General features: G+C 32.4%; 3 protein-coding genes and 1 long non-coding RNA gene across 7 annotated transcripts; 3 read left to right on the forward strand and 1 right to left on the reverse strand.

Annotated features, from left to right (window-relative positions):
* Positions 1-1,880: 1,880 nt before the first annotated feature.
* Positions 1,881-5,499, forward strand: LOC123893191 (LOB domain-containing protein 19-like). The gene is made up of 2 exons (XM_045943122.1): positions 1,881-2,223; positions 5,215-5,499. Exons 1-2 carry the CDS (start codon positions 1,918-1,920, stop codon positions 5,497-5,499), a joined length of 591 nt encoding a protein of 196 aa, XP_045799078.1. The 5' UTR covers positions 1,881-1,917.
* A 3,476-nt stretch (positions 5,500-8,975) lies between these two features.
* On the forward strand, positions 8,976-13,048 carry LOC123890457 (65-kDa microtubule-associated protein 3-like). The gene is made up of 12 exons (XM_045940066.1): positions 8,976-9,055; positions 9,212-9,409; positions 9,518-9,763; positions 9,959-10,165; positions 10,249-10,404; positions 10,509-10,668; positions 11,026-11,177; positions 11,289-11,376; positions 11,667-11,740; positions 11,893-11,967; positions 12,119-12,320; positions 12,413-13,048. Exons 1-12 carry the CDS (start codon positions 8,984-8,986, stop codon positions 12,856-12,858), a joined length of 2,076 nt encoding a protein of 691 aa, XP_045796022.1. The 5' UTR covers positions 8,976-8,983; the 3' UTR covers positions 12,859-13,048.
* On the reverse strand, positions 10,910-12,724 carry LOC123890458. Its single transcript, XR_006802836.1, has 3 exons — positions 12,635-12,724; positions 12,423-12,534; positions 10,910-11,028 (listed from the first exon to the last, which is right to left on the reverse strand). It is a non-coding gene; the product is annotated as an uncharacterized LOC123890458 (long non-coding RNA).
* Positions 13,049-19,322: 6,274 nt separating the features above from the next.
* On the forward strand, positions 19,323-27,411 carry LOC123892488 (AT-hook motif nuclear-localized protein 1-like). Of its 4 annotated transcripts, none has more exons than XM_045942279.1 (7): positions 19,323-19,666; positions 19,783-19,893; positions 20,835-21,240; positions 25,854-25,909; positions 26,026-26,157; positions 26,294-26,455; positions 26,762-27,411. In XM_045942279.1, exons 3-7 carry the CDS (start codon positions 20,883-20,885, stop codon positions 27,056-27,058), a joined length of 1,005 nt encoding a protein of 334 aa, XP_045798235.1. In that variant the 5' UTR covers positions 19,323-19,666; positions 19,783-19,893; positions 20,835-20,882; the 3' UTR covers positions 27,059-27,411. The 4 variants fall into 4 exon arrangements, with proteins under 4 accessions (XP_045798235.1, XP_045798236.1, XP_045798233.1 ...); XM_045942280.1 differs by having other exon boundaries at positions 19,385-19,666; positions 19,775-19,893; XM_045942277.1 differs by having other exon boundaries at positions 19,478-19,666; positions 20,855-21,240.
* Positions 27,412-27,572: the final 161 nt, after the last annotated feature.

The following is a 27,572-nucleotide window of genomic DNA, read 5'->3' on the forward strand; positions in this document are numbered from 1 at the left end:
GCCGTACACATTTTTAAATTAACATTCATTCATTCTTTTGCCATGACTTTGATGAGGAACACGAAAGTGAGTGAGTAGTAACACGAGAGATGACCCATGAAAAGATAGATTGAATGGAAGGGATAGATGTAATTGTCCCATCTCTCGTAGGGGTCTTGATGTAGTACTCTAGCACACGTGTCTACACCGCAGCGATTAGAAACTCGATCAAAAAGAAAATTTATTGAAATTTGATAAATTAAATATTTTAGACCTTAATTAGGTGTTTAATCTTTAATTTTTCTATTTTTACGTATCAAAAAAATTTGGTTTAAAGGAGATAAATCACTTTGTGTGTTCTACATACTTTTGACGAAAATTAATCACTTTTAAATGATATTGTAAACTTTGTACCAATATTATTTTTTTGGTTACAACTTCGTACCAATACTATGATAACACAAAAATATTGAAATTCAAAAAGAAAATGAAATTAGAGAATGAAAGTTTTTTTTGGAGCTACATACATATATTCTTGGTTGTTTCAAACAATTTTTTAAAATATGATCTTCCAAGAACATGTTCCCAGAAGTCTTCGTAACCGTATGCAATTGAGCATGACTCGGTTAGTAAAAATTAATAGTACAATATACTTCATCCGTCCCAAAATATAAGAGCTACTTTGACTAAATGACACTATTCATTTATCTTGTTTTGACCATATTTTTTTAATAATATATAGATATAAATATTAACAAATAAGATCTTAATTGTTTGATTTGTTTTGATGAGTATTTTCAAAATATCAAGTTTTTAAAATTTTTACTAATAGAGAATTAAAGCTATTAGTGATCAAAGTTGTGCGTTGACAAACGTGCATTAGTCAAATTAGCTCTTATATTTTGGGACGGAGGGAGTATTAAGATTCGAACCTAGAATTTTCTATTTATTTATCATAAAATATAAAATTTGAGTAACTCTGTTACTTGACAAGGATAATTACATATGAATGAAAAACAAACATGTAATAAGTTGCGCTGCTAATCATTTTTGAATGGTCAATTCTCTTAAAAACAACAATCATAGTTCTAGGAGACACAACATTACTATTTATAACATTTTAAACTCTTTGCAGAAGACTCAACCTCTGGTACTAGGAAGACAAAAATGTCAAATGCAAATGGTATGAAAGCATGTTGATTGTCATAATATGTTTTCTCATGTTTGGTCATTTTAATTGAAACAACTTTAAGGGTTACTTGACCTACAGTAAAAGTCTCGGCCCTAAATCCAACAAGTAGTGAAACTACAATCAAATCCACACATGCATACTTTCCACCTACCCACCCATACACCATAAAATCCGTCGGTCTGAGAGTCGATCATCCTTCCTGTGGGTGGTTAAAAAGTTCACAGACGCCTCTTTTTTCACATATATTTCTATACGCTGAAAATATCCTAAAAGATATATAGACAAAGTTGTGCCAGTATTTGAAGTCTGAAAACTCTCTACAATGTTGGTCAGACTTATTTACAATACCTTCTAATTTATTTGTTTTAAAATTCAATATCCGACTCAAAGACCGACTAATAGTAAGCTCCATTAGCTTTTAATTACTAATTACTAAAAGCCTTTATAAGAATAGGAGGGTTAAGGAAAAAAAAAATCAATTTGGTAAATACTATGAATAACTATTATTCTCTTATGTACTACCAGTACCCTTCAATTCTCATGACACGACTTGACTTCATTTATCTCTTTTTTTCCCCTTTCTATCAAGTACACTGAAAAGGCAAAAAGTGAAAAGTGTAATTTATAAAGTGCATGACCACAAAGGTTTATTGAACATGAATGAGAGAGAGACACACAAGAAAATCTGTCAGCAGAGAGTTGAGAAAGTACTCATTTAGAACTTCTAGAAAGAAAGAGAGAAATTAATGGATTTGAGATATGGTGGTAGAGATGGTGGTGATGGACCTTGTGGTGCTTGTAAGTTTCTAAGGAGAAAATGTGTGAAAGGTTGTTGCATATTTGCACCATATTTTGAGTCATCAGGACAAGGAAGTGCTCATTTTGCAGCAGTTCATAAGGTGTTTGGTGCTAGCAATGCAGCTAAGTTACTGATGCGGATTCCAGTTCATAAACGTCTTGATGCTGTTGTTACTCTTTGTTATGAGGCTCTTGCTAGAGCTACTGATCCTGTTTATGGTTGTGTTGCTCACATCTTTGCTCTTCAACAACAGGTATATTTTCTCTTCATTATATATACTTTTTTACATTTTTTCTTTCATGAGTTCAGATACTCCTATATACTAAAGTAAATCACATCACATTAGGAAGAAATAAGATCCTTTTTATACGAGAGGTTATCAGAGTTTCTGACATTGTGGATCAAATAAAATACATTTCTTGGTTTTGGTTTATAGGTCGTATTAGGAAATCAACATCTTTTGTATTCTCTAATTGGTGTAATGATCCTCTAGTTTGTATTCAGAGCATATAATGACCCTTATTTGAATTATAAGGGTTGAGTATCCCTTATACTCCTTATAATTCAAGTTTCTGCTTATAAATAAATAAATAAAAATTAGGTTTATATGAAAATATATAGTTCAAATACTCTACAAGTACAAATGGAGATGTATCCAATAGATACATATCGTAGAAAAGATGAAGGGTATAGACAAAGGTTGTGAGAATTTAGTAGGATTGTCTCTTGATAATGGTAATGAGAGAGAAGAGACTTGAATGGTCTATGTATGCAAAACTTTTTTTTGTTAAGTAGTTTAATGGCTAGAAAATTAACTTATGAATAAGTGGAGTGTCTGGGGTCTGAACCCCGACTCCGGCCAACCGAGTTAAGCTCACCAGGACTAGGCAAAACTTGTTTTAAATTCTTGTAATATAAGGATGAAAATAGATGGTGTTACAAGGAAGAATAGCTACATGAAACTAGGGCTCTTAAGAATTAAAGCTCGGCTTCTTAAAAAAATAAATAAATTGGGAGCATGCTACATAGAAAATAGCTACATGAAGTCCAACAAGATAGTTGACACCTTCACAGATGTACTCCTTCTGGTCTTTTTTTATAAGTAACACTTTGAGAAAAAAATTTGGTCCTTTTTATAAGAAACTTTGACCATTTTTCTAATGTTGTAAATGTCTAATTTCACTTATGCCCTTATTTATTATGAAATGGAATATTAAAAATAAGTAAGTTAGTTGAATTAAGAGTAATTAAATAAGGGTATACATGGAATACATTTAAATTTCTAAGAGTATTAAATAAAAATAACTATTTAAAATGTGTTTCCTTATATGTGTAATTTTTTCGAAGTGTTACTTATAAAAAAGACTGGATGGAGTATTAGTTTTGTTTAATGCGCACAAAATGAGCTAAGTCTTGTACGATGAACAAATTTATTTTTAATTGTTAGATCAATAAAGTTTCATCATTTGATGAAAAGAGATGTGATGCGACATATAAACAAATTTGCGCATGATACAAAACATGTCTCATTTATAAACCATAAACTTGACGTGTATTCAATTCAATATATGAAACAGAACACTAATTCAAAAAAATTTTGTGACTAGAAAAAGAAGAAAAAATCATAGGGATTAATTGCTGAATACTAAAGGCATAAAGTAAAACCCTGTAGAATTAATGTGTACTTTTCAAGAGTAGTGGCATGACACAAATCACACTGTTAATTGTTATTCATTGCACGTAGGCCAAAGTTTGTTTCACATTACATAGTATTGAGTATGTTCTGTTTGCTTTGACATGCTGGTCAGCTTTGGTTAGGTTTTATATGGAACACATTTACTAACTCCTCATACCCCTTTCATAGTAGGTAATGTGCATGTCTTGTGATTTCAAAGGTCTAATGTAAGACCATTAAATGCATGATCAAACATATTCTTACAGTTAGATTTACCATCAAATTTGGTTCCTGAAATTCGTGTGTTTATAGTGAGAAAAGTTTAGTTTCTTAATGAATGAACATTGCTTAACTCATCATGTCATTGATGTCAACTACAACAATTTTTTAAGTTGTATCAAGGATATGAATATAGCTAGAGCACAATTTGTACTTATACATTAAAAACAAAAATTGGAGTGTCACTTTAGTGTTAGATCATCCACAAATGGAAGAGTCTTACCTATAAGACTTGATATTTAATAACTGAAACCTTCTTTTGCCGCCTTACCCGCTTCTCGTACATTCTATGCGTTTTCATTTTTACTCTTTCACTATTTAAGTAGTGGATGTTATAAAAATAAGAGTTTTTGAAAAATGTCGACGTCCGTTACTTAAATAGCGGACGTTGTAAAACAAAACCTGGTAGGTGTTTTTGGGGTGTATATGCTACCTAAGTAGCGGACATGAGTAATTTTGTAAATTCGTAGCACGCGAGAAAATCAGTATGGTAGCAAAAGAAAATATCTTAATAAGTACTTTCATCGTGGGCGAAAATAAAATAGTACCCATTAGAGGGATCTAGATTGACAGTAGAGTTCCATGCAATTTTGGATCTGGACGGTTAAATAGAGATCGAACAGTTCAAATTGTATATTAATAAAATCAACTATTTATGATCTCGGCTGCTTTTTTATGATCCAACGGCTGATACTGTAATTTTGTTAACAGAATTAGTTAAATCATGTCCTCTATTAGAGAGGGTGATATATATTAGGCAAAATTACACTACATGTCCTTTATCTTATTTTTTTGTAATACTTTGGTCCTTTATTTTTTTTTTGTAACACTTTGATCCTTTATCTTTTATTTGTAACACTATGGTCCTTTATCTTTTTTATTTGTAACACATTAGTCCTTTTTTTTTGTAACACTTTGGTCCTTATCTTATTTATCTATAAAAAATAATGACCTAAATGTTACAAATAAAAAAATAATAAAGGACCATAGTGTTACAAAAAAAAGATAAAGGATCAAAGTGTTAAAAAAAATAAAGGACCAAAACGTTAAAAAAAATAATTAAGATAAAGAATTTGTGGCCAATAAACTATAGGGAAATGAGAAATCCCACATTATATAATGTTGTTTTTTTTAGTTGCCTAAAAAAAATATTATATATTGAGGCTGTTTCAAACGCCATAATCTATATATTGAATAATTAATTTATATGAGTTTTTTTACATGATTAATTATGTAAATAGATTTGTGTCAAAAATAAAATGTAAATAGATTTATATTTACATATTACAGGTTGTGGAGTTGCAAGCAGAGTTAGCTTATGTACAAGCCCGTCTTTCAATATTGAATCGCATATCTCAAGAACCTCAATTTCAACAACCTCAGAACTCTTCAATATCCCCAACAATGCATTCCTCATCACTTCATCATTTGTCATCAAACAATGAAACTTCTTACATGTCCATGCAAAATCATCATCCAATACCTTTTGAATTAAGCAACTTTCACAATAATCCATCATACTATTCCTATCATCAACAACTCAATGACCAAGAACTCCAAGCTAATTTGCCATGAGAAATTTAGCTCTCACTACGATTTTATCTTATTGTACTCTTTTTTAAGTCAATATTTAAAATACTTTTGGTTTATTAATGGTTAACCAAAATGTAATTTATCTTAGTTTTTGCTAAACTTTATGTTATGGTATGCAACTACTAAAATTGACGGGGTATATAGCATACAAAGATAAAAAAAATTGGGCCTAAATCCTCTAAAAAGAGAAAAAAAAAAAATTTACCCCAACATTTAACCTTTTACTCCTACAAACAAACCAATATTCTCATTTAACACTTTACCCCTACAAACAAACCAATATTTCCATTTTACCCCTTTCAAAAAACTTAAAAAGTAGGGGTAAAGTGTTAAATGGGAATATTAGTTTGTTTGTTGGGGTAGGAAAAAAAATTTCCTAAAAAGAATGTACTTTTTTGGAGGCCTAAAGTAATGGTTTGGGCCACTCTATATATCACGATTTTGAAGAATCAGTTAAAGAAAATTGTTTTTTAGGCCCTCATGTTGCTTTTTAACCCCCAAAAAAAATCCCAAAATACCCCCATGTTGCTTTTTCTACGAAATGAAGACGTCTGATTTTATATCCTAGGCGTGTTATACCAGTAAAACCCCAACACTTCATCAGTTTGAAGAAAACTGGGTTTTTAGGGATGTGAATGGCGATTTTTAGGGTTTCAATCGCGATCGAGAACGACGAACAAGGATCTCAATCAATCAGTTTCATTCAAGCCCCGCTATTCGTCTCACTGAATCGCTACAGGAACAAAGGTTTGTGTTGAAAATTTAGAGGACCTATTCCATTTGGTTTCTTTATTATGTCTACAATTTACAGGACTCATACCTGATGTGTGGCACAAAGGGTTTAAGCCACGTTACAGTATTAATTTTGTTTTTTGTTACACCTCTGTTTCTACTTCATTTGAAATTCTGCATATCCTTATTAATGAAAGTCTACTTCATTTAATTAATGATTCCATTTACTTCAATGTGTGGGGTGTTGTTGTTACACCACTATTTCTACTTATCCTTATTGAATTGATCCACAACTTTTTAGAAAATTTCTTACACCAAGCATCTCAGACAAAATAGGTTGAAAAGGCCTTGACAATTTTTCATAACGTATTAAATAAAAGGACAATCTGTACATAATAAACTCTATGCAAGTTTTGACCTTATATAATCGTGAAGTGTTCCTTCAAAAATAAAAACAACAATTGTGAAATCCAAACAATGGAACTTAACTTCATACCACCCCATTCTATTTCATCACATACCACCAATCCAAACATAGTGTAAGGTCTAACACCAATCATTTAAAAAAGACTTTTTTTTTAAATAATTGTAAATATGTTTTACTATAATGCTTCTCTCCCATTAAAAAAATGTAATTTTGTCCCCGTGCATCGCACGGGTAAACGTACTAGTAAACAAGAGTAACTAACTACTTAGATTAAAAAAATAATAATTAATATATTAAAGTTATTTGCAACAAAAAATACAAGGAGGATATGATGCATGTTCAGATATATTGATAATATATGTATAACTAAATTTGTTATGATTCTGTTGCAGTTTTGGTATTGTGTAAGCTTTTCAATATTCGTGTAATCTTTTATTATTTTTATAATTATATGCACGACTTATAAATCCGTAAAAATAAAATGAAATTATGTACTTATAAAAAAAATAGGACACCAAGTTCATAATTCGAGCAGGACACTCAAAATCTTGCGGACAACCCTACAAAAAATAGTCCTCAGTGCCACGTTATAGTGTCATGTCAGCTTTGGTTAGCCGAACTTTTTTTTTTTGAAGGAAGCTTTGGTTAACCGAACATATTATCCCTTTTTAAGTATTTTGATATTCGTTCAAAAATCTTATCTCAACTGGTAGAAATGTTAAGATTGCTAGTGTCGAACACCGGATTTGAATATCGGTCCCTCCACTTTGTGTGAGTTTTCAATAAATTCTCATTATTTGGACTATCTACAAAAAAAAAATTGAAATTCAAATGTTTGATCCATGAATTAAAATGAAATTAAATAAATATTTATTACACCTCATGAATACTTATGATTATTAAATGACGTGTCAATACCCTGTTGGATAAATCCCAAGAAAACGGCTCCTCCCGCTCCGTTTTCCTCCCAAAACCGATTTCGAATCTCACACTTTGCTCATTGCTCAAATTCTCCTCTTCATTCATTTCATTCTTCACACATCACTTCATTTCCATTTTCAAAACCCTAAAAACTCTGTCTTAACCACGCTTCTTGATCAGGTTCGTTTCCATTCCCATTTTTCCTATTCAGTTCTGTTTGGTTTCGGCGAAAACGAACGGGGTTAAATAGTTTGAATAACCGATTTTGTGTGTGTTGTTATGTTTGTTCAGATTTTTGCAATTTTTAATTTCTTTTGTTTTTAGTGATTAATTTCTATGCACTGTTTTCAAATATTATCTAATTTGGCTGCAATTTGAGGTTATTGCCCTGTTGTATGAGATCATTGACGAGTACCTGAATGTTGTAGATCCTTATGTTGATCCTATACTTCATAATCACATGATATGTTTGAGTGTATCGTTTAATTTAATTTAAGAGACTTATATGAATTTGTAGTAATCACCTATCAAGCATGGACACAAACACTGATGCTGACACGTCAACACCTATAATAATTTGAAAAACCTACATAATTCAATGTAATCATATCTTGTGTGTGTCGGTGTCTGACACCAACATGTGTCTGACACCGACACATGTTGATAACTGATAAGTAGGTAGTAAATGTCACCATGCATTAGAAATGGATATTTTGTGTTTTCTTGAGATATTGATTTTATGTTGCAACTATAATTAATTAGTCAATCACAATATGATTTCCATTCTATGTTGCGTTTTTTCTTTTCGAGCTATGCAGTTTTAACTCTACTTCAATTTTAAAATCTTTGTTAGATTCTAAGGCCTTGTTTGGTTCCTTTTTCTAAAAGGGGGTTTTAGTTTTGAAAAAACGAAAGAGAAAACAGAACAAATGACTGTTTTTCACTAGCATTGATTCAATGATCCCTAATTTTGCTTGAACAGATATGTTAAACGATAAATCTAAAAAGAATCTTACTTAGGTATGTTCATTATATCCACTAGAATTATTTTCGTTGTTTTGCTTCATGAAGCACGATATTCATTAGAATGGTTTGGTCCTCGAAGATGTAGTTCAGTGGTATGGGTTGAGATGCTGATGGAATATTAAGAAGGGGGTCTATAGGATTTGATCTAGCTGCTAACTTACTTCTCTCTTTACAAATATAGCATATAAAGAAAAGAATGTTCTGTTATGTTTTGTTAATTGTTATGTTCCTTTTCCTAGTTTTAAGCCTAGGTTTAATTGTGAATTTTAATTCTTTTCCTAGTCTTTTAAGCCTAGGTTTCACATTTCCTTTTCATCATGTTGGCTTTTTTTGTTTTGTTTTACAGCACACAGTTTTCCTATGTTCAGCAAACATAGCAGTCAGTTTTCTCAGCAAGAAACAATGTGTGAATCGTTGCTTAAAGAACTTCAGGTTCTCCTCCTTTTATCTAACTTGTGAAGAATCGCTTTTGGTTCTTCTATTGTTCCTTAACAGTTAAACCATCATTTATGCTGCTGCATCTAGAGAATCATAGGAAAAGGGCTAACATTGTATTACTTTGTTTGAATCTTGTATATTGAATGTAAGGTAATATGGGATGAACTTGGAGAATCCGATTCTCAAAAGGATGCAATGTTGCTTGAAATAGAACAAATGTGTCTGGATTTGTATAAGAAAAAAGTGGATGAAGCTAAACTGTACAGGGCACAACTTCAGCATGAAATTGCTGATTATGAAGAAGAAATTTCTGGCATCTGTGCTGCAATTGGTAAACAGTCACCACTTGTAAGTCTTGTTGGCATTCTAGATTTGAGTTTATGATTTAGCCATTCTCTTGGTCAGAGTTGAGAGGGAAATTTTTCAACTAACAAACTTCCGTTGATTTGTCATTAGTTTGAGCCTAAGTCTCGTGGAAACTTGAAGAAAGAACGTGAAGCTGTTATTTCACAACTTGAGGAGATTCGCAAGTTGAAAACTGAAAGAAAGAAACAGTTTTTGGAAGTCTTACACCAGTTGCAGAATATTTCCAGTGAGCTGTATGGCAATGTGGGGGTTAATTCAAACTTAGACGAGAAGAACTTATCTTTTGAAAAACTTGAAGAATTAAAGAGGCAACTAATTCAATTTCAAAATGAAAAGGTGGTTTTTGTCTTTACTCCTATGTTTTTGTTGCCTGAATATTGCCCATGTTATTTGTTGATGAAGTTATCTTTTATTTTCTTCCAAACCTATTATTTTTCCCCAAGAAAGATAGTAGTAACTTTCAAATGTGAGTTTCGTCAAAAAAGAAAGTTTCAAATGTTAATTGCTCAAATTTCTCTTAAATCGTTGCAGGTCAGTCGACTGAAACAGGTATCTGATCTACTGGACACTCTTAGTTCACTGTGCTCGGTTCTTGGTCTTGATGTCAAAGACAAAATTAGCGAGATTTGCCCCACTATGACTTCCGCTGTTACAAAAGATGTAAGTGACAATACATTAAAGAGTTTGACTTCTGAAGTTATGAGTTTGAGAGAGGTTAAAATGCAAAGAATGCAGAAGGTCAGTATTCTTGCTCATACTTTTCATCCTATGGAAAACCAATTTTATTCAGCTAGAATTTCTAAATTTTCATGTTGTATCAGCTTCAAAATTGTGCAACTTCACTATTAGAGATGTGGAATTTGATGGATACCCCACTTGAGGAACAACAGAAATTTCACAACATGACCAGTAAAATTGTTGCTTTGGAATCTGAATTTACCGAGCCTAACATACTATCAATTGACAACATCATCTATGTGAGTTTGTCTTTATCCATTTGTTTTGGTTCTGTTCTTCTATTTCACCTAAAATAAATTGATTTTGTTTTTGTGATTAACTAAATGGACTCTTCTCCTTGCAGGTTGAGAGAGAAGTTAGAAGGCTTGAGCAATTTAAATCAACAAAAATGAAAGAACTTGTACAGAAAAAGAAGTTGGAGTTAGAGGAAGTGTGCAAAAATACACATTTGACTATACAAACAGTTTTTCCTAGTGGACATCCAATAGATTTATTTGACTCGGGTAAGATTTTTCATTAGTTTTTGAAGATTCCCTATTAGTTACATCATTTTTCTTATATTGCATAACGATTTCACATTTCCAACTTTAAGTTCTTTAAGCATAACAGTAAAAATAAAGTTCTTAAAGGATTAATGATAAATGACAGATACATAGTTCATGGCGATTTGGATGAATTGTCATGAACAGAAAAGAGATATGAGTATTGACTAAATTAAATTTATCTTATTCGTCCATATGATTGCACGGATGCACCCAAAATTTTGTTTCACAACTAGTTTGTTAGATTGAATTTATTATCTTAATGTGCCATGAACCTCATATTATATCTCCTCATCCAATTTTGAAATTATTCTGCAGAATCTGCAAACCATGAAAAAATGTTAGAACAAATTGAGGACCAAATTTCAAAGACAAAAGAAGAAGCTTTTAGCAGGAAAGAAATTCTTGAAAAGGTTGAGAAGTGGTTGGCTGCTATTCAAGAAGAAAGCTGGCTCGAGGAATACAATAGGGTGAGGCACATTTCCTTCTATTATTGTCACTACTGTTATTGACAATAATGGACATTTCCTTCTATTATTTTTTCATGCTTTATTTTATTTATAATTATTGTGGGTTATTAGGATGATAATCGTTATAATGCTGGAAGAGGTGCGCATCTTGCGTTGAAACGTGCTGAGAAAGCCCGTGTTTTATTAAGCAAAATTCCTGGTGAATATCCCTCTCTGGACACAATAATTCGTTCTTAAATATATTACTATAAAGTTATGGTTTTACAATAGGCTAGCTATGGAAATGACATGTTAAAATTGGCTTGGCATACTAATTCGTATGCGTTTGTCTCATATTGTTAACTGTGATATTCTTCAAGTATGGATCTAGTGATTTAGCAAATGAGTAAGATACATGGATAGGAGTTTAATTTTACATAGTTTCTGAATTGTGTTGGATTGGTTCTCATTTATCCTTTGTTTTATTTTGTATACACATTATTTAAACAGGGATGATAGAGGCATTGATTTTAAAAGTTGCAGCATGGGAGAAAGAAAGAGAATTCGAGTTTTTGTACAACGGAGTGAGTATTTTGAACGAAATCACTAGTACAAATTTTATGAATTAGCCTTCGAAAATTTATTTTGCAATGAATTACACTTGTCACAACGTAAAATCTTCCATGTTAGGCTTCATACATTTTAATGCATTTTGTTTTCATGGATATGCATCAAGACTCGGCTGCTTTCCATGCTTGAAGATTACAATACCTTAAGGCAGGAGAAAGAGAATGAAAAGCAAAGACAAAAGGTATATAATTTTATTTGACCGATTTTCCCTTATATTTTGGGACGGTGGGAGTATTATGGATGGTCTATACTTCCCTTCTTGACTTTTATTTGTTCCAATTCATTGTCTATAATTCAATTGTTTTTTACTAGTTTTTTGGTGTAAATTTTAGGAAGAAAAGAGACTAAAGGGACAACTGATGGCTGAGCATGAAACATTTTTCGGGTCAAAACCCAGCCCATGTAAAAGTGGGATGAAGGCTCCCAGATGTTCAATTTCAACAGGAGTTCCAAATACTAGAAAATTTTCTGTTGCTGGAGCTATGCTTCAGGATCTAAGACAAGCAACTCTTATTCAGCAATCTAATAAAAAAGGTAACATAGCCAAGACGGCATGTCGTTAAACTCATTCCTCATTTCTCAGTTTTCTAAAAATTTGAATGCATTGTCAATTGCAACTTATGCAGGAAAGAGTACCTCTAAGGTTTTTGGTCATGCAGCAACGATGACTCCACAAAGTGCACTAAAGGGAATTGGAATTCAATCACCAATAACTAGGAAGCCACTCTCTCCTGTTTCTTCTACAGTACTGTCCAAAGCCAACATAAATTCTCAAGAGCCTAGAAAAATAAAGAATGTTGCAACAAAACCAATGCTGCAAAAAAGTGAAAAGCTAATAGGAACTCCACCTTCCAAACCATTCATTGCTGATGATGATGATGAGAAAGAAAACAAGACTCCAAAGAATACCAGATCTTCTGTGCCAACAACTCCTCTGACTGTCCCTATGTTCACTGTCACTACACCAGATACTCTTACTTCTAAGGCTGCTACAAAGATTGCTTCATCACTTGAGTATTCATTTGAAGAGTTGAGAGCTGGTTTTGTCCTACCTCAGACTCATGTTCAATGACGATGACTGAATAGTTTGGTGAGGAAGTTCAATCAACACAAGATACTAGCTAGGTTGCTGACAAAATCTCTGTTTTGAAATAGCAATTTTCTTTCTTTTCTTTTGGAAAGTACTAGTTTAGTGCTTCACTAAGCAACATCTTTATTATTGTAATGGGATTTAGTATGATTCATCAAATTAATATTTTGACTTAGGTATGGCAATAAAACTCATACCCACGGGTACCCACCGAAACTATACCCGCTTTGACGGAAAAATCCGAGTTGACTGGGTTTGGGTTAGGGTTTGGGTTTTCCCTGATTTCAAAAGATGGGTTTGGGGCGGGTAATGGGTACATTGGTACCCACCCCGAACCTGTCCCCGAACCCGCCCCGCTTATACTAAAAATTAGATTTAACCTCTTTTAATTTAGAAACGTTTAAACAATCTCTTAAATTACGTTCATATATTTATTTTTTATTTTAGTTTGAGTATTAAACAAACTATTTTCTCTATTTTTTTTTTCTTTATTTAAAAAAATATTGTTGAGAGAAAATAATTTTGGACATTTAACTTTTTTTTTTAATAAAAAAAATACTAAAATATAATCTAAATTTATGTGGAAAGAGGCGTAATGAGGATACCCGATCCCCATTGGGTATGAGTTTGTGGCTATCATTAGTTTGAGGAAACCCGAACTTTATGGGTTTGAGTTTGGGGAGGACAAAACTCGTCCCCGCCCCGCCTCATTGCCATGCCTATTTTGACTTAATCAATCCTAAAAACTAGGTGAACATGTCATTCTTTTGGGACATGGATGATGGATGCTTTTCATATCCATGTTTTTTAGTTTTACTGTTCACATAATTTTTATTTTGTTCTGTTCTTATAAATTTTATTTTGTTCTGTTCTTATAAATTTATGGTTAAGATTTATTTATTTTTGAATTTTTAGTTCTTTATTTTTATTTTTATTTTTAACTGTGAATTTTTAGTGCTTTAGTGGAGATGTAACTCGTTAGGAAGACTCATTTATTATATTTATTCAATTTTCAACCATTTTAGTTTGGTTTATTTCAACAATATTATTAGGGTATATTATTATTACGGTAAGTGGAAGTCCTTCTTCAATTAAAATTATTAAATGCAACCAGACGGACACCTACCACTATTGACCACAATAGTTGTATTTTTTTTGTCCTATGTGCAAATGCAATGCAAATGTTGTCTACATAATCATATCTGTTAGGACAAACTTTAGGTGATTTTTCTTGGTGTTTTCTAATAAGTGAAATATTTATTTAAAATAAAAATTCAAAACACTAAACTAATTCTATCTCCGCATGTCCTAAGAAAAAAGCATCCATTTTAATCTTAAAGTGACACTTATAAGGAAAATGCTAACTAGTGCTCCTAAGACACTTGTTAAGGTGCTTAATGTAGTAAAATGACATTGAAGAGTTTGAATTAATGGTGGATAACAAGTCTTGCAAGGATACAGAGACAAAGTTTCATTTCCTAAAAAATCAAGTAAGCAAAGTAAGCAAAGGGAAATTGAAGCTCACATACTACAAAACAAAACTCAAGTTGTAAACATCTTAACTAAGCCACTCAAGATAGAAAGGTTCAATGAATGGAAGAAAATGATGAATGTAACTAGTCTATGAGTTTTGAATTAAGAGGGGAGTGTTGGTGTATAATTCGAAATTATCGTACCTTGTGTGACAAGTTATGAAAGTTAGTTACAATGAATTGTTTGAGTTGTCAACTTAGTTGTTAAGTTGGTTAAGACTTTTTGTGAAGACCTATTAAGGATGAAAGTCATCTTTGGTTTTTAAGAAGTTCAAGATGGATTGGAAACTTGTTTAGCAGATCTTCCGAATAATGCTACCGAGACTTCTATGGAATAGACTCTTCTCACAGCTAACTGCAGAGTTAAAGGCTGACGGTTTATCCCGAGAAAAACTGTGCACCAAATTATTTCAAAGTCAATGTCAATTTAATATCTCTGCGTAAAAGTATCCTTATTAATTTGTGTCTGGTATGGATTTGAAATTGTGTCTGGATCCATTATAAAAATTTATAATCATGTTGGGTTTTGACTTGGAAAGAGCATGTGCACTACAATGACACGAGGATGACTAAATTCCAAAGCAAAGCAACCTAGGACAAATGTAGTAACTGCTTATGACTCAATAAATTAATCCTATCCAATCTCATGGGTGTCCTACATGTGGCAGAAGGACAATGGCCTGGATTTTGGTTCTTGTTGGAACTTAATTGGATTGGATTGAATTGAAATTATTTTATTATTTTATACCGTTTTTAATATAAGAAAAAATTTTCTTTTTAGATATATTAAAAAATTGATATATCTAGACTAAATACATTCACTTTTCAATGTATCTAAAAAGTCAATTTCTTTTAAGTCAAAAAAAAAAGTCAATTTCTTCTTATATTAAGAACTAGAGGAAGTATAATACTAGATGTTTGAGGAAATGCAAGTTTAATTCTTAGAAGAAAAAAAAAATTCAAACATACATTACTTTTTTGTCACGTAATCTAGTGACCAGAAATTTCTTCCTTAAGATGGAGAAGTGGGGTGTCCGGAGTTCAAACTTTAGTCATGTATATAATATGTGATGTCATTTACCAACTGAGTTAAGTTAATCGGAACTTCAAACAAACATTACTTATTTCATTGTTGAATTATTAACATTTTTCATTAGGAATCAGATATGATAAAAGAACAAGAGTAAATTAACATTTTTTTTTTGGTATTGAGTAAATTAACATTTTGGTGATTAATTTTATTCGAAAAATTCTTGAGACATGCAAAGTGAGTCTTTTCTCTTAACTAATTTTTCTTTAAAGAATAGTCAGAGATCGAACCCCAAATCATTTGTTTAAGATACCCAAATCAATTAGCTATTAAAAAAAAGGTAAAATAATACGAAAATAATAAACAATAGAAAATATTTAATTCATAATTATAAAATCTTATTAAAACTTTAAAAATGTTACTGTATTTTTTTAGACCATAGGTATCTCGGCGTGCAACTGCAGAGATTAATTTCTTCGAAGTAATTGAGATTCATTTAAGGGGTTGACTTCTCCAACAAATGTTTCTCCATACGCACCGGCCGGGGATCGAACCCAGGATCAAATGGTTAAAGCACCCAAGTATCTATCACTTGTGTCACACTATGTTGGTATGTTACTGTATGTTTTGAAAGTATTGAAATTTCAAATACATCAGTAAATGTATTTTATTGGAGTGTTAATTATTGATGAATGAAATGATATAAATTTATTATGATATGAAGGATCACGGTTTGATCCCAGTAACTACGATCAGGATGGAACTGGACTCACTTGATTACATAACTGAGGAGATATTAAAAATAAATAACAAATGAGATAAATAACAAATGAGGATAAAACATTTTAAAAACCGTGATCTTCCAGTGAGGAGTTTGTTATCCTTAGTGCTTTTAAGGTTCAGATAAAAAATGTTCACTCTCATGTTATCAAAGAAGTGATGCCAACCTCCAATTCTCAACTGGATTAAATGTAATAGTGATGGAGGTATATGTTGTCAAAGCATAAAATTGACGCAATGCGTATAACCCCAAAATTGACGCGACGCGGTAATGCAGAGAATCGCGGGCGCTATTTTAGTGACGTGATGCGGACAATAAAAATAAAGTTTACATAATAAATATCAAACTATCATTCAATCATCAAAATACATATATACTAATAAAAGTAGCATAGGTCATTTTCATAATTAAAATATTAATCATCCAAATACTTACTACACACTGTAGTATTCCAAAATCCAAAATACCCGTTTAAAATACGGGTAGCCCGAATGGGCCACGAGCGGCCCGCAAGCCCGAATAATAAATTATAATAAATTTTTTATTTTGACTAGTAATAATAAAAAGGGTCATGTTAACTTGTGTCCTAAAGTTTAGGGCACATGTTTAGCTACCTAAAAATAGAAATATAGCATTTAATGATACAAAAAAAACTAATTTAAAAAACATTTTCTTTTTCTTTTTTGTTTTTATATAATATAAATGTATGTTTTTTTGGTAGCCAAAATTTTTGCTAAACCAAAATTTAATAAAATAAAATAAAAACAAACAATTTTTTATTGTAAAAATTTAAAAAATGTATGGGCTAGCCCGAAGATCATATTGGACCAGGCTCGGACCATATTTTTTTGGGCCCATTTTTCATCCGGACTTTTTAACCCGGCCTGATGTAGCCTGAAGCCCGCTCAGTCACGTGCCACCGTATCTTTTCAGATTTTAAGTAATGAATGAGTACCGAATATTTTAGTTTTATAACAAATTATTTTTTAAAGATAAGTTTTTGGCACAACTAAAAAAAAAAATCATTGAACAAACCGGTACATTTACAAAAACATTAATAATTAGTCCAAATAAAGACGTTTCCTAACACTAACGCAATTGTTAATTACATAAACGTTGATATGTAGAAATGGACTTGGATTGGATGCAATCAAGATACCTATGCAGTCGTACAGTTTGGTGTTAACGACTGTCTAATTAAGATCAGACGGTCCTAATTTTAAAAACAGTGTTTTTAAAATTATTTAATAAATATATTTTCGTTTTTTGTCTGATCTTAATCAGACAATCCTTAACTTCTGAATGCAAGACTGCATAAATATCTTAATCAAACAACTAAAAACTCAGTAACTATATATGTTACTGCACCATTTTACTAAATGCATGTAATCCTTTCCTGAAATTTGAGTTTAAACTAAAAAAAAAAATTCAAACTTAAGTGTGTGAACTTAACCGTAACCACAAAACTATTTGATTTTTTATTTTTCCCCAAACATGAGTAATATAAAAAGATGTTATTGGTATTTAAAGGTCTATTGTTAAATTTAAAAATTCTAATTACAGTGAATTTCTAAAATTATAAAAAGAGTAAATATTAATTTTTTTTGGTAGAAAAAGAGTAAATATTATTATTACAACCATATATTATAATACCAGATAGTACTAGTAATAAAAAATATTAGTAACTTAATTGAACTTTGAACATGCTTCTGTCTGTCCAAAAAAAAAATCTTAATTGAACATGCAAATAACATTGTTGTTATTACACTAAAATATTTTTAAAAATTGTTAAATAAAAGATAGAAGATGGTTTTGTGACTTTGTCAATAAAAGCATTACAGCAGGTCATCTGCCGTAGAATGGTTGGTCATCTAACACTGACCTTGGTGCCTTATTTATTATTGTACAGTACGTATGTCAAAATAAAGATTTATAGAAAAGATAAATATTACGGCTAATGAGTGGTCACCGTGGTTTACCGAATATGAATTTTACGAAATTCACTGTTAGATTGAAAGTTTATATTGTATAGATCATACAAAAAAAATTTAAATTTTTTTGAAAATTATTTGATATGTTATTGAGACCCATTAAGATTTACGTTATTTAAAAAACCGTTAATCTTGATGTGTCTCAATAACATATTAAATGATTTTCAATTTTTCTAAATTTTTCTAGAGATGATCTATATGATATAAACTTTCAATTCAACGGTGAATTTTGTAAAATTCGTATTCGTTATAATGTTATTCATGACTGATCTACCATGGACCACTTGATGAAGTGGTCCATATTAGAATTTACCTAAATATTACTCCCTCATGTCTCAAATATAAATAAAAATTCTCTTTCTAGTTCATTGAATTATTCATGTATTTGCCTACATTTTAGATAAAATGCATAAATGATTCAATTAACATGCTTAGATAAGAATGTTCTTCTCGTTGAAATGAATCAGTGAGATTTGTAGTTGATGGAATATTTTGTGATCTTCAAGCTCAAGTACCAAAAGGGGAAATTATACATGCAACAATATTAGCACTTCAACATTCAAGTCAATATATGGTTAAAGTGAAAGAAAATGCTAAATTGGGGTAAAATGTGTGTACATTGAGAATGAGTGCATGAATACACATATAGTGGAATTGGAGGAATAACCGTTTGATGGGGTCCTCCTCCATGAGCAAGGAATGAATCCTGAATATCTCTTGAATATACTTTCGTTTATAGTCGTCTTCTCCATTCATGATCGTGGATGATATCTCTCGTATGTTATTGGACTTTTGGCTGGTCCAGAACAGAACCTAAAAAGATAATCATTACTTATATTTATAATTTAGGATAAGAGGGAGTAAGTTATATAAAAAAAAATAGTAAATCACCATTGCTATAAAAGTGTATCTCGTAATATAAAATCTTTACTTATATTTATAAATGGATCGAATATGCAAACATTTTCCTAAAAGATAAAAGAAATTAAAGATCAATGTGATATTGAATTAAGTTTCTAGGATTAACAATATTGGTTTTTCTAAAAGATAAAAGAAAAAGTCACCACTCATATTTTCCATCTAATAATGTATTTATTTTTCCTTTTGAAAACAAATTTACCATATTAGCCACTGACCTAAAAAATTTAATTGCCCCTCACGGACCTGAAATTGCACTTAACTAAATTCTATTTATGGGGCTTAGCAATTTTATTCAAAATAAAATCTTAAATATTTACCTACTTTATTACCCTTGTTGTTTTGCCTTTGATTATTTTTTTCTTTTCTGCTTCATTATTTATATTATTATTTGAACATTGTAGTTGTGGTAGTATTTATTAATTTATTATTATGAGGTTTACAGCTTTTATCTCATTAAAATAAAAATTCAATTTTCATTTCAAGAAGCTTTGGAAAAATCAACCAGCCAACAGAATTTTTTCAACTTCTGAAATTTGTAAGTTGTTTTGAATTTCTGGGCTAGCTAGCTGTTTCTTAACTTTTCTGCTTTTTTTTTTTCTTTTACTTTTTTGTATTTAATTTAATTTTCACTTTTTGTTTTGAGTGAGCTAGTTAAGTTCTGGAGGGAGCTGAAAGAAAATCTTGACACTTGCTAAAGTGTGTGGAATCATAGTGACATGTCATGATCTTTGTACTCTGAAGAATATCCAGTGTTTGATTTTGGTAAGTAAAAAACAATATTATAGATTTTTTTTTTTCTTTTTCTTTCTAACTTTGAGTTTCAGCTTTATGTTTTTTAAAAGTTTAAGCAAATGCTGGATATGAAGCAGATTTATGTAAAAGGGTGTAGTTTAGTTTCTGTTTTTAGTAAAGCTTTTGAATTTTTTAATGACTTTTACACTGTTTTTAGCTCAAGGTTAAGAAATATTTTTAGTAAATGAGTGATTTAATTATTAACCAAAACTGTTATAAATGTTTGGTTTAATTTTTTTAATCATGTTTTCAGAATTTTCTTAGTCTAGTGGTTTTTTAAATCATAAATTTGCAAAATATCTCATCAATTATTTACATTTTTATTTTAATGGCTATTTTTTTTTTTGTCTTTTGTTAGGAGATTAATTTCTGATTTTACTGCTTGAAAGTTAGAACACTTGCAAGTTGCAATGAAACAATTTTTTTTTTTTTTTTTTTTTTTTTTTGTAATTTAGTGAAGTTCAAAATAGATCTATGATATAATTCAGCTAAACTAAAACCCAAACTTTGTGTCTTTATTTTTCTTTCTTCATTATCAATGAGAATCCTTTAATGATTTTTCACTTAAACTTCTGAACTTGGCATATTCAAGAAGGTTCAATACATTTATGGGATTTTTTTTATTTTTATTTTAATAATGACACTTGTTTCAATGACCCATTTGTTTTACCATCTGGGTCTAGCGCAAATGATTGATGCACAATGTCACTGTCGTAAATCTTGAGTACCGAGTACAAGTTCGATTCCTATTCATAAAAAAAAAAGGCCTTTCACCTGGGTTCGAAACCCAGCTTCCTCACTTGTGTGTGTCAGTTTATAATGATTTTGCCATTTCGTCTATGTACCAAAAAAATGGCCCATTTTCTTTCTACATTCTAAGTACATTTTTTTTTTTTTTTGTCATCATGCAGTTATTGGTTTGATTGTATAGATTTAAGAGGGAAAAGTTTGAAGTTTGCATGGAAGGGAGAGAAGGTAACAACTCAGGGGTAACAGTGATAGGAGCAGAAGCTCCATCAACTTATCATATGGCACCAAGGAGTGAAGCTCCAACTCAACATGGTGCTGTTCCTGAATCAGGAAGTGGAGCTATCGGTGTCTCACCGGTGAATGTAGGATTGGATGGAGGAACAATTAAGAAGAAAAGAGGTAGGCCAAGGAAATATGGGCCAGATGGGTCGGTTGCTGCTGTGGCGTTGTCCCCGTTGCCAATCTCATCTTCAGCTGCTTTTGTTAATGAATTTTCAACCGCGAAGCAGGCGAAACCGAAGGGAATGGAGTTTAAGCAGTCGAAAAAAGGTGGAGTTGATCCTCTAGGTAAATTATTTGATGGTTTTGGTGTTATTATTGTACGTAGTTTTTGTCTTTAAACATGATTTTTTCACTTAGATTTATTGTTAACTCATTTTCACGTCAAAGTACGAAACATAAATAATTTTACCTTAAATTCACTTTTAACTCGAATCAAGTTTACAAAATCAATTTTTACCACAGTAAAAAGTCATCCTTTTGTATTAAAGTGAGGCGAAACAATTCAATTTTATGATGTTGTTTCCTTGCTTTGAAAGGTCATTACTATGTCAACAAGAGAGTGTTAGACAATAGTAATTATATTATTTTATAAGGGTAGTGTGGTCTTTTCAAATCTTTAGTTTATATATGCTATTGTAACCCTTGTGTTTCTAAGTTTTTGTTCATTCTATTGAAACCCTAAGTTCAAGGGTTTTTCTCTTTTTCTATGTTTCTATATGTTCAACCTTGTTAACATGGTATCAAAGAGCTTGGTTGATTGGTAATAAAAGAAAGAATAAAGAGTAAGGTTAATGCAGCGCTTCCGTCGAAGAGATAAACGTGTTTTTGCAAATTGGGAAAATTTCTTCAATTTGATTTACGCCCAAATTATTTTGGTTAATTTGGATAAAGTTGTTTGCAATTTGTTGGAGACCATAAGCAATTAAAGGTCTTGAACACTCAAACCTGGAGGAAGTGATTGCTTCAATTTGTCGGCTTTCTCAACGTCAAACACACAGAGTGTGTAAAGTGAGAAGGAAATCCTTAATCTCGTTGATTTGCTTAGGCATTGTTGCAAGTGACATTGAGAGCGTATGGAAGGAAATGTGATGTGAATTTTGTTTTTTTTTAGTGTTTGATTTATTGTTGATTGATTCATATGAGTGCTTGATATGGCTATGACTCATTCTTTGGCTGCTCCTCTCCCTGTTAGTTATGGTATTGATCATGTATATCCATATGAGACTACTTCGCGAGTATTTGATCTTGCTAAGCAGTTCCAAAAGTTTCTTGCCACTCAGCCACATGCTACATATGTCTCGTCTATTAAAGGTTTAACTCAGTCTAACTTTCCAGGTATCTCCTCTTCCATATGGATCCTTGATTCTGGAGCATCACATCATATGTCATATGATCATAAGTCTTTTTTGTCTTTAAATTCTAAATCTTCCATGTCAGTTATGACTGCCGATGGCACTCTTATGCCAATAGCAGGAATAGGGTCAGTGTCCACATCTAATTTGTTTCTTTCTAATGTTTATTATATTCCTAATCTCACATTGAGTCTTGTTTCTGTTAGTCAATTGTGTGATTCTGGTTACTCGGTTATGTTTTCTTCCACTCATTGTTATGTGCAGGATCCACAATCTGGGAGGTTGATTGGGACTGGCCGCAGACATGGGGGACTTTATGTTTTGGATGAGCTGAAAGTTCCAGATACTGCAGCCTCAACTTCTACTTCCACTATTGATTTATCATCTTTTCGTTTGAATTTATCATCTTCCAAATTTTATTTGTGGCATTCTCGTCTTGGTCATGTTTCAGCATCTAGATTAAAATACTTAGCCTCTACTGGAGCTTTAGGAGAATTGCAAATTAATGATATTTCTGATTGTTGTGGTTGCAAACTTGCTAAATTTTCTGCCTTGCCTTTTAACAAAAGTATTTCTGTGTCCAAAGCACCTTTTGATTTGGTTCATTCTGATGTTTGGGGTCCATCACCGATTCTTACCAAAGGTGGGTCAAGATATTATGTCTCCTTTATTGATGATCATACTCGTTATTGTTGGGTTTATCTTATGAAAAATCGTTCTGAGTTCTTTGATATTTATCGTATGTTTCGTGCTATGGTTAAAACCCAACATAATGCTGTCATAAAGTGTTTCCGTTCTGATTTAGGTGGTGAGTATACTTCTAATAAATTCTCCGAGTTACTTGCTTTTGATGGTACTATTCATCAAACTTCTTGTACTGATACTCCTCAACAAAATGGCGTTGCTGAAAGGAAACATCGTCATATTGTTGAAACTGCTCGTTCACTTTTGTTGTCTGCTTCAGTTCCATGTGAGTTTTGGGGCGAGGCAGTTTGCACAACTGTTCATGTTATTAATAGAATTCTGTCATCAATCACCTCAGGCTTGTCTCCCTTTGAAAAGTTGTATGGTTCCACTCCTGATTATTCTTGTTTGAAAGTCTTTGGTTCTACTTGTTTTGTTCTTCGTCCACAAGTAGAACGTAATAAATTGTCTCCTCATTCAACAATATGTGTTTTTCTTGGTTATGGTGAAGGTCAAAAGGGTTATCGTTGTTTTGATCCTTCAAGTAAAAAATTGTATGTTTCTCGTCATGTTGTGTTTCTTGAGCACATACCTTTTTTTTCTCTCTTTCCTCTGATTCAAATACTCCCAGCAGGTCTGAACTAATTAATATTGATCCTTTTGGCATTGATGATGATATTTCTAGTGACTGTAATTTTGAGAACTGCAGGGATGGTACTAGTGCTACTCCAGATACATATGTTCCTTCTGTTCCAATGACTCCTCAACAATCTCCCATGACTGTTGTTCCTACTGCACCTCCTCCGTCACCACCACATCCTCCTCCTCGTTACCCTCTTCGTGATCGTAAGTCTACTCAGTTGCCTGATTTTGTTTATTCAACTTATTCTGCTTCTTTTGCTTCTTTCCTAACCTCTGTCCACAGTTTATATGAGCCATCTTCCTATAAAGAAGCTATTCTTGATCCCCTTTGGCAGAAGGCTATGGATGAGGAACTTGCTGCTTTGCACAAGACAGATACTTGGGACATAGTACCTCTTCCACCAGGAAAACGTGCTATTGGGTCTCGTTGGGTATACAAGATTAAAACCAAGTCTGATGGGTCAGTTGAGCGCTACAAAGCTCGTTTGGTGGCTAAGGGATTCTCTCAACAATATGGTATAGATTATGAAGAAACATTTGCTCTTGTGGCCAAGATGACTACTATTCGTACTCTTATTGCAGTTGCATCTGTTCGTCAGTGGCATATTTCTCAAATGGATGTTAAAAATGCTTTTCTAAATGGCGATCTTTAAGAGGAAGTTTATATGGTACCTCCAGCAGGTGTTTCTCATAATCAGGGGGAAGTGTGTAAGTTGAAGAAATCATTATATGGTCTAAAACAAGCTCCCCGAGCTTGGTTTGAGAAGTTCTCAGCTGTGATTATATCTCTTGGATTCTGCTCTAGTGATCATGATTCTGCTTTATTTGTTAGGACAACTTCTCATGGTCGTGTTATACTCTCCTTATATGTCGATGATATGATTATTACAGGTGATGATGTTGATGGAATTGAAGAATTGAAAACACAGTTAGCAAAAATATTTGAGATGAAGGATTTGGGCCCTCTTCGCTATTTCTTGGGAATTGAAGTTGCATACTCTCCTAGAGGATATCTTCTATCTCAATCCAAGTATATTTCCAACATTCTTGAGCAATCTCGCCTCTCTGATACTCGAGTAGTAGATAGTCCGCTAGAGTTGAATGTGAAATATGCTCCATCTGATGGCGTTCCTCTATCCGATCCCACTTTGTATCGTACTCTGGTTGGAAGCTTGGTGTATCTCACTATTACTAGACCTGATATTGCTTATGCAGTGCATGTTATTAGCCAGTTTGTTGTTTCTCCCACTACTGTGCATTGGGCAGCCGTGCTTCGCATTCTTCGTTATCTTCGGGGAACTCAGTTTCAAAGCCTTTTGTTTCCATCATCTTCTTCCTTAGTGGTGCGTGCTTACTCTGATGCAGATTGGGCTGGTGATCCTACCGACCGTAAGTCTACCACCGGGTTTTGTATCTTTCTTGGAGATTCTCTCATTTCTTGGAAAAGTAAAAAGCAGGACATTGTCTCTCGCTCTTCTACTGAAGCTGAATATCATGCTATGGCATCCACGACAACTGAAATTGTTTGGTTGCGTTGGTTACTTTCTGATATGGGTGTTACTCTTTCTGAACCAACTCCTATGTATTGTGACAACAAAAGTGCCATTCAAATTGCCCACAACTCAGTATTTCATGAACGCATTAAGCACATTGAAATTGATTGTCATTTCACACGTCATCATCTTCAGCATGACACAATTACTTTGCCTTTTATTTCTTCCTCCTTGCAGATTGCCGATTTGTTCACGAAGACTCATTCTATTAAACGTTTTCGTTTATTGATTGACAAACTCTCGATGCTCCCTATCACTGCATCGTGAGTTTGAGGGGAGATGTTAGACAATAGTAATTATATTATTTTATAAGGGTAGTGTGGTCTTTTCAAATCTTTAGTTTATATATGCTATTGTAACCCTTGTGTTTCTAAGTTTTTGTTCATTCTATTGAAACCCTAAGTTCAAGGGTCTTTCTGTTTTTCTATGTTTCTATATGTTCAACCTTGTTAACAATTACTATGTCAACAAGAGAGTGTTGAATAAACATTTAATGTGTAATTCTATGCATGCATTATTTTCTATGTTACATGGCAATTTTATCCCTAAGAAAAATATAAAACAAACATAACATACAACTAATGTGCTTAACTTATATTATAGACATTACTGCCTAATTTAAGCATCTACTCGGTTCTGTTAATAGCTATTGTTGTTACTTTTGAAGGTGACTCGGTTGGTACCAACTTTATGCCGCATATCATTACCGTCAATGCTGGCGAGGTATACTTGAGTGATAACATATTTTAAATTATAAATAAGCAAGCATATAATGTTAATTCTTCTTTAAGAAGAGACAATTATGTAATGTTATTTACTTTACTCTTTTCCTGTTTTAGGACATTACAATGAAAGTTATATCTTTTTCGCAACAAGGACCACGAGCTATATGCATCCTATCTGCTAGTGGCGTGATTTCAAATGTTACACTTCGTCAGCCTGATTCTTCTGGCGGTACTTTGACCTATGAGGTGCTTCTCATTGTTTTATAATTTTCAAATATTCATGTGGAAATTATAAATTTTCTTTATCATCTGATTACTGGTATAAAGTTTGTGTTAATTGGTTCAATATCTAATGTATCATATTTTGTATGTTTTTTCCTAGGGCCGTTTTGAGATACTCTCACTATCTGGATCATTCATGCCTACTGAGAGCCAAGGAACAATAAGCCGGTCCGGTGGAATGAGTGTTTCTTTGTCAAGCCCTGATGGCCGTGTTGTAGGTGGTGGAGTTGCCGGTCTTCTTGTCGCTGCCACTCCTGTGCAGGTAAACATTTGTCCATTAGCTGTTTCTATTGAGCTTATACTTATTTTTTGTTGGTAGTGTTTCTATTGAACTTATGGACACAAGGGAACTTATGGAATCATCGTATAACGTGTCCATTATCTGTTTTCAGCTTATTTTTGTAAGCTCTCCGGGATAGCTTATGAAAACAGCTTATAGAATTTATTTTAGCTTATGAAAACAGCTTATGGAATCATCGTATAAAAAATGACTTATACATAAAAACTCATAATAAGCGCTTAATTAAACTCTATCCTAATAGATGCGTTATATTCTCTATTTTACCAGGTGGTGGTTGGAAGTTTTCTGCCAAGTAACCAACAAGACCAGAAAACGAAGAAGCCAAAATCTGATTATGCAACAGCTACCGTTACCGCACCTATTCCAGTGTCTTCGGAACCACCTTCAACCAATGGTGAAAGGATAGATGTCATGTGTGGACACCCAATGCAAAATTCCGGAACATTTAACTCGAACTTTACTCCTCCCTCGGCCTTTCGCAGAGAAAACTGGGCTAACATGCACTCCGTGCCGGACTCAATGAAGTCTGCAACTGATATTAACATATCTTTGCCTGATAATTAAAGATGATAATCAACCCGCAATCACAAATCCACCGCTGTTGCTAACTACATTCATGACGGATGAGCTATTTATTTGTAATGTTTCCGGTGTTGTTCTGTATCGTGTAGATCGTTTCAAACCTGTTATCTACTGTCTAATTACCGTAGGATGAAGTAGTTGACTTGTGTTGTATGTTGCAGGCTTGCAGCGACGTTTCTTCATTATTCGTTGTTTAATAGAGCATATGATCACGTCGCTGATTAGGTAGATGCTGCAATGTGAAAGTATTTATGAGTAGGCTAATTTGGTTGCAATGAAAATTTGATGCAAACTGAAGTTGATGAAGTATAATTTGATGTCACAATTCACAACCATATGCTTTTGGTATTGCTCATTTCTGGATACATTTTTAGTTATTTTTTGTAAGTATAGACAACAGATTTTTCACCTAAATTTACATGCTTAATATTATTTCAATGCTTCCCAACTGCATGTTTCAATATTATTCAATGTTCATAATAATTTTTAATAAAAG

This window comes from Trifolium pratense, linkage group LG6, assembly GCF_020283565.1.
Source record: "Trifolium pratense cultivar HEN17-A07 linkage group LG6, ARS_RC_1.1, whole genome shotgun sequence".
NCBI lineage: Eukaryota > Viridiplantae > Streptophyta > Magnoliopsida > Fabales > Fabaceae > Trifolium > Trifolium pratense.

Bases quoted from the DNA above. Each gene is read 5' to 3' on its own strand.
- LOC123890457 (XM_045940066.1), top strand. From the start codon at position 8,984: ATGTTCAGCAAACATAGCAGTCAGTTTTCTCAGCAAGAAACAATGTGT. The intron at 10,669-11,025 runs GTAAGATTTTTC...ATTATTCTGCAG, and splicing joins AATAGATTTATTTGACTCGG to AATCTGCAAACCATGAAAAA. The intron at 11,377-11,666 runs GTGAATATCCCT...TTATTTAAACAG, and splicing joins TTTATTAAGCAAAATTCCTG to GGATGATAGAGGCATTGATT.
- LOC123892488 (XM_045942279.1), top strand. From the start codon at position 20,883: ATGGAAGGGAGAGAAGGTAACAACTCAGGGGTAACAGTGATAGGAGCA. The intron at 21,241-25,853 runs GTAAATTATTTG...TTACTTTTGAAG, and splicing joins AGGTGGAGTTGATCCTCTAG to GTGACTCGGTTGGTACCAAC. The intron at 26,158-26,293 runs GTGCTTCTCATT...GTTTTTTCCTAG, and splicing joins GCGGTACTTTGACCTATGAG to GGCCGTTTTGAGATACTCTC.
- LOC123893191 (XM_045943122.1), top strand. From the start codon at position 1,918: ATGGATTTGAGATATGGTGGTAGAGATGGTGGTGATGGACCTTGTGGT. The intron at 2,224-5,214 runs GTATATTTTCTC...TACATATTACAG, and splicing joins TCTTTGCTCTTCAACAACAG to GTTGTGGAGTTGCAAGCAGA.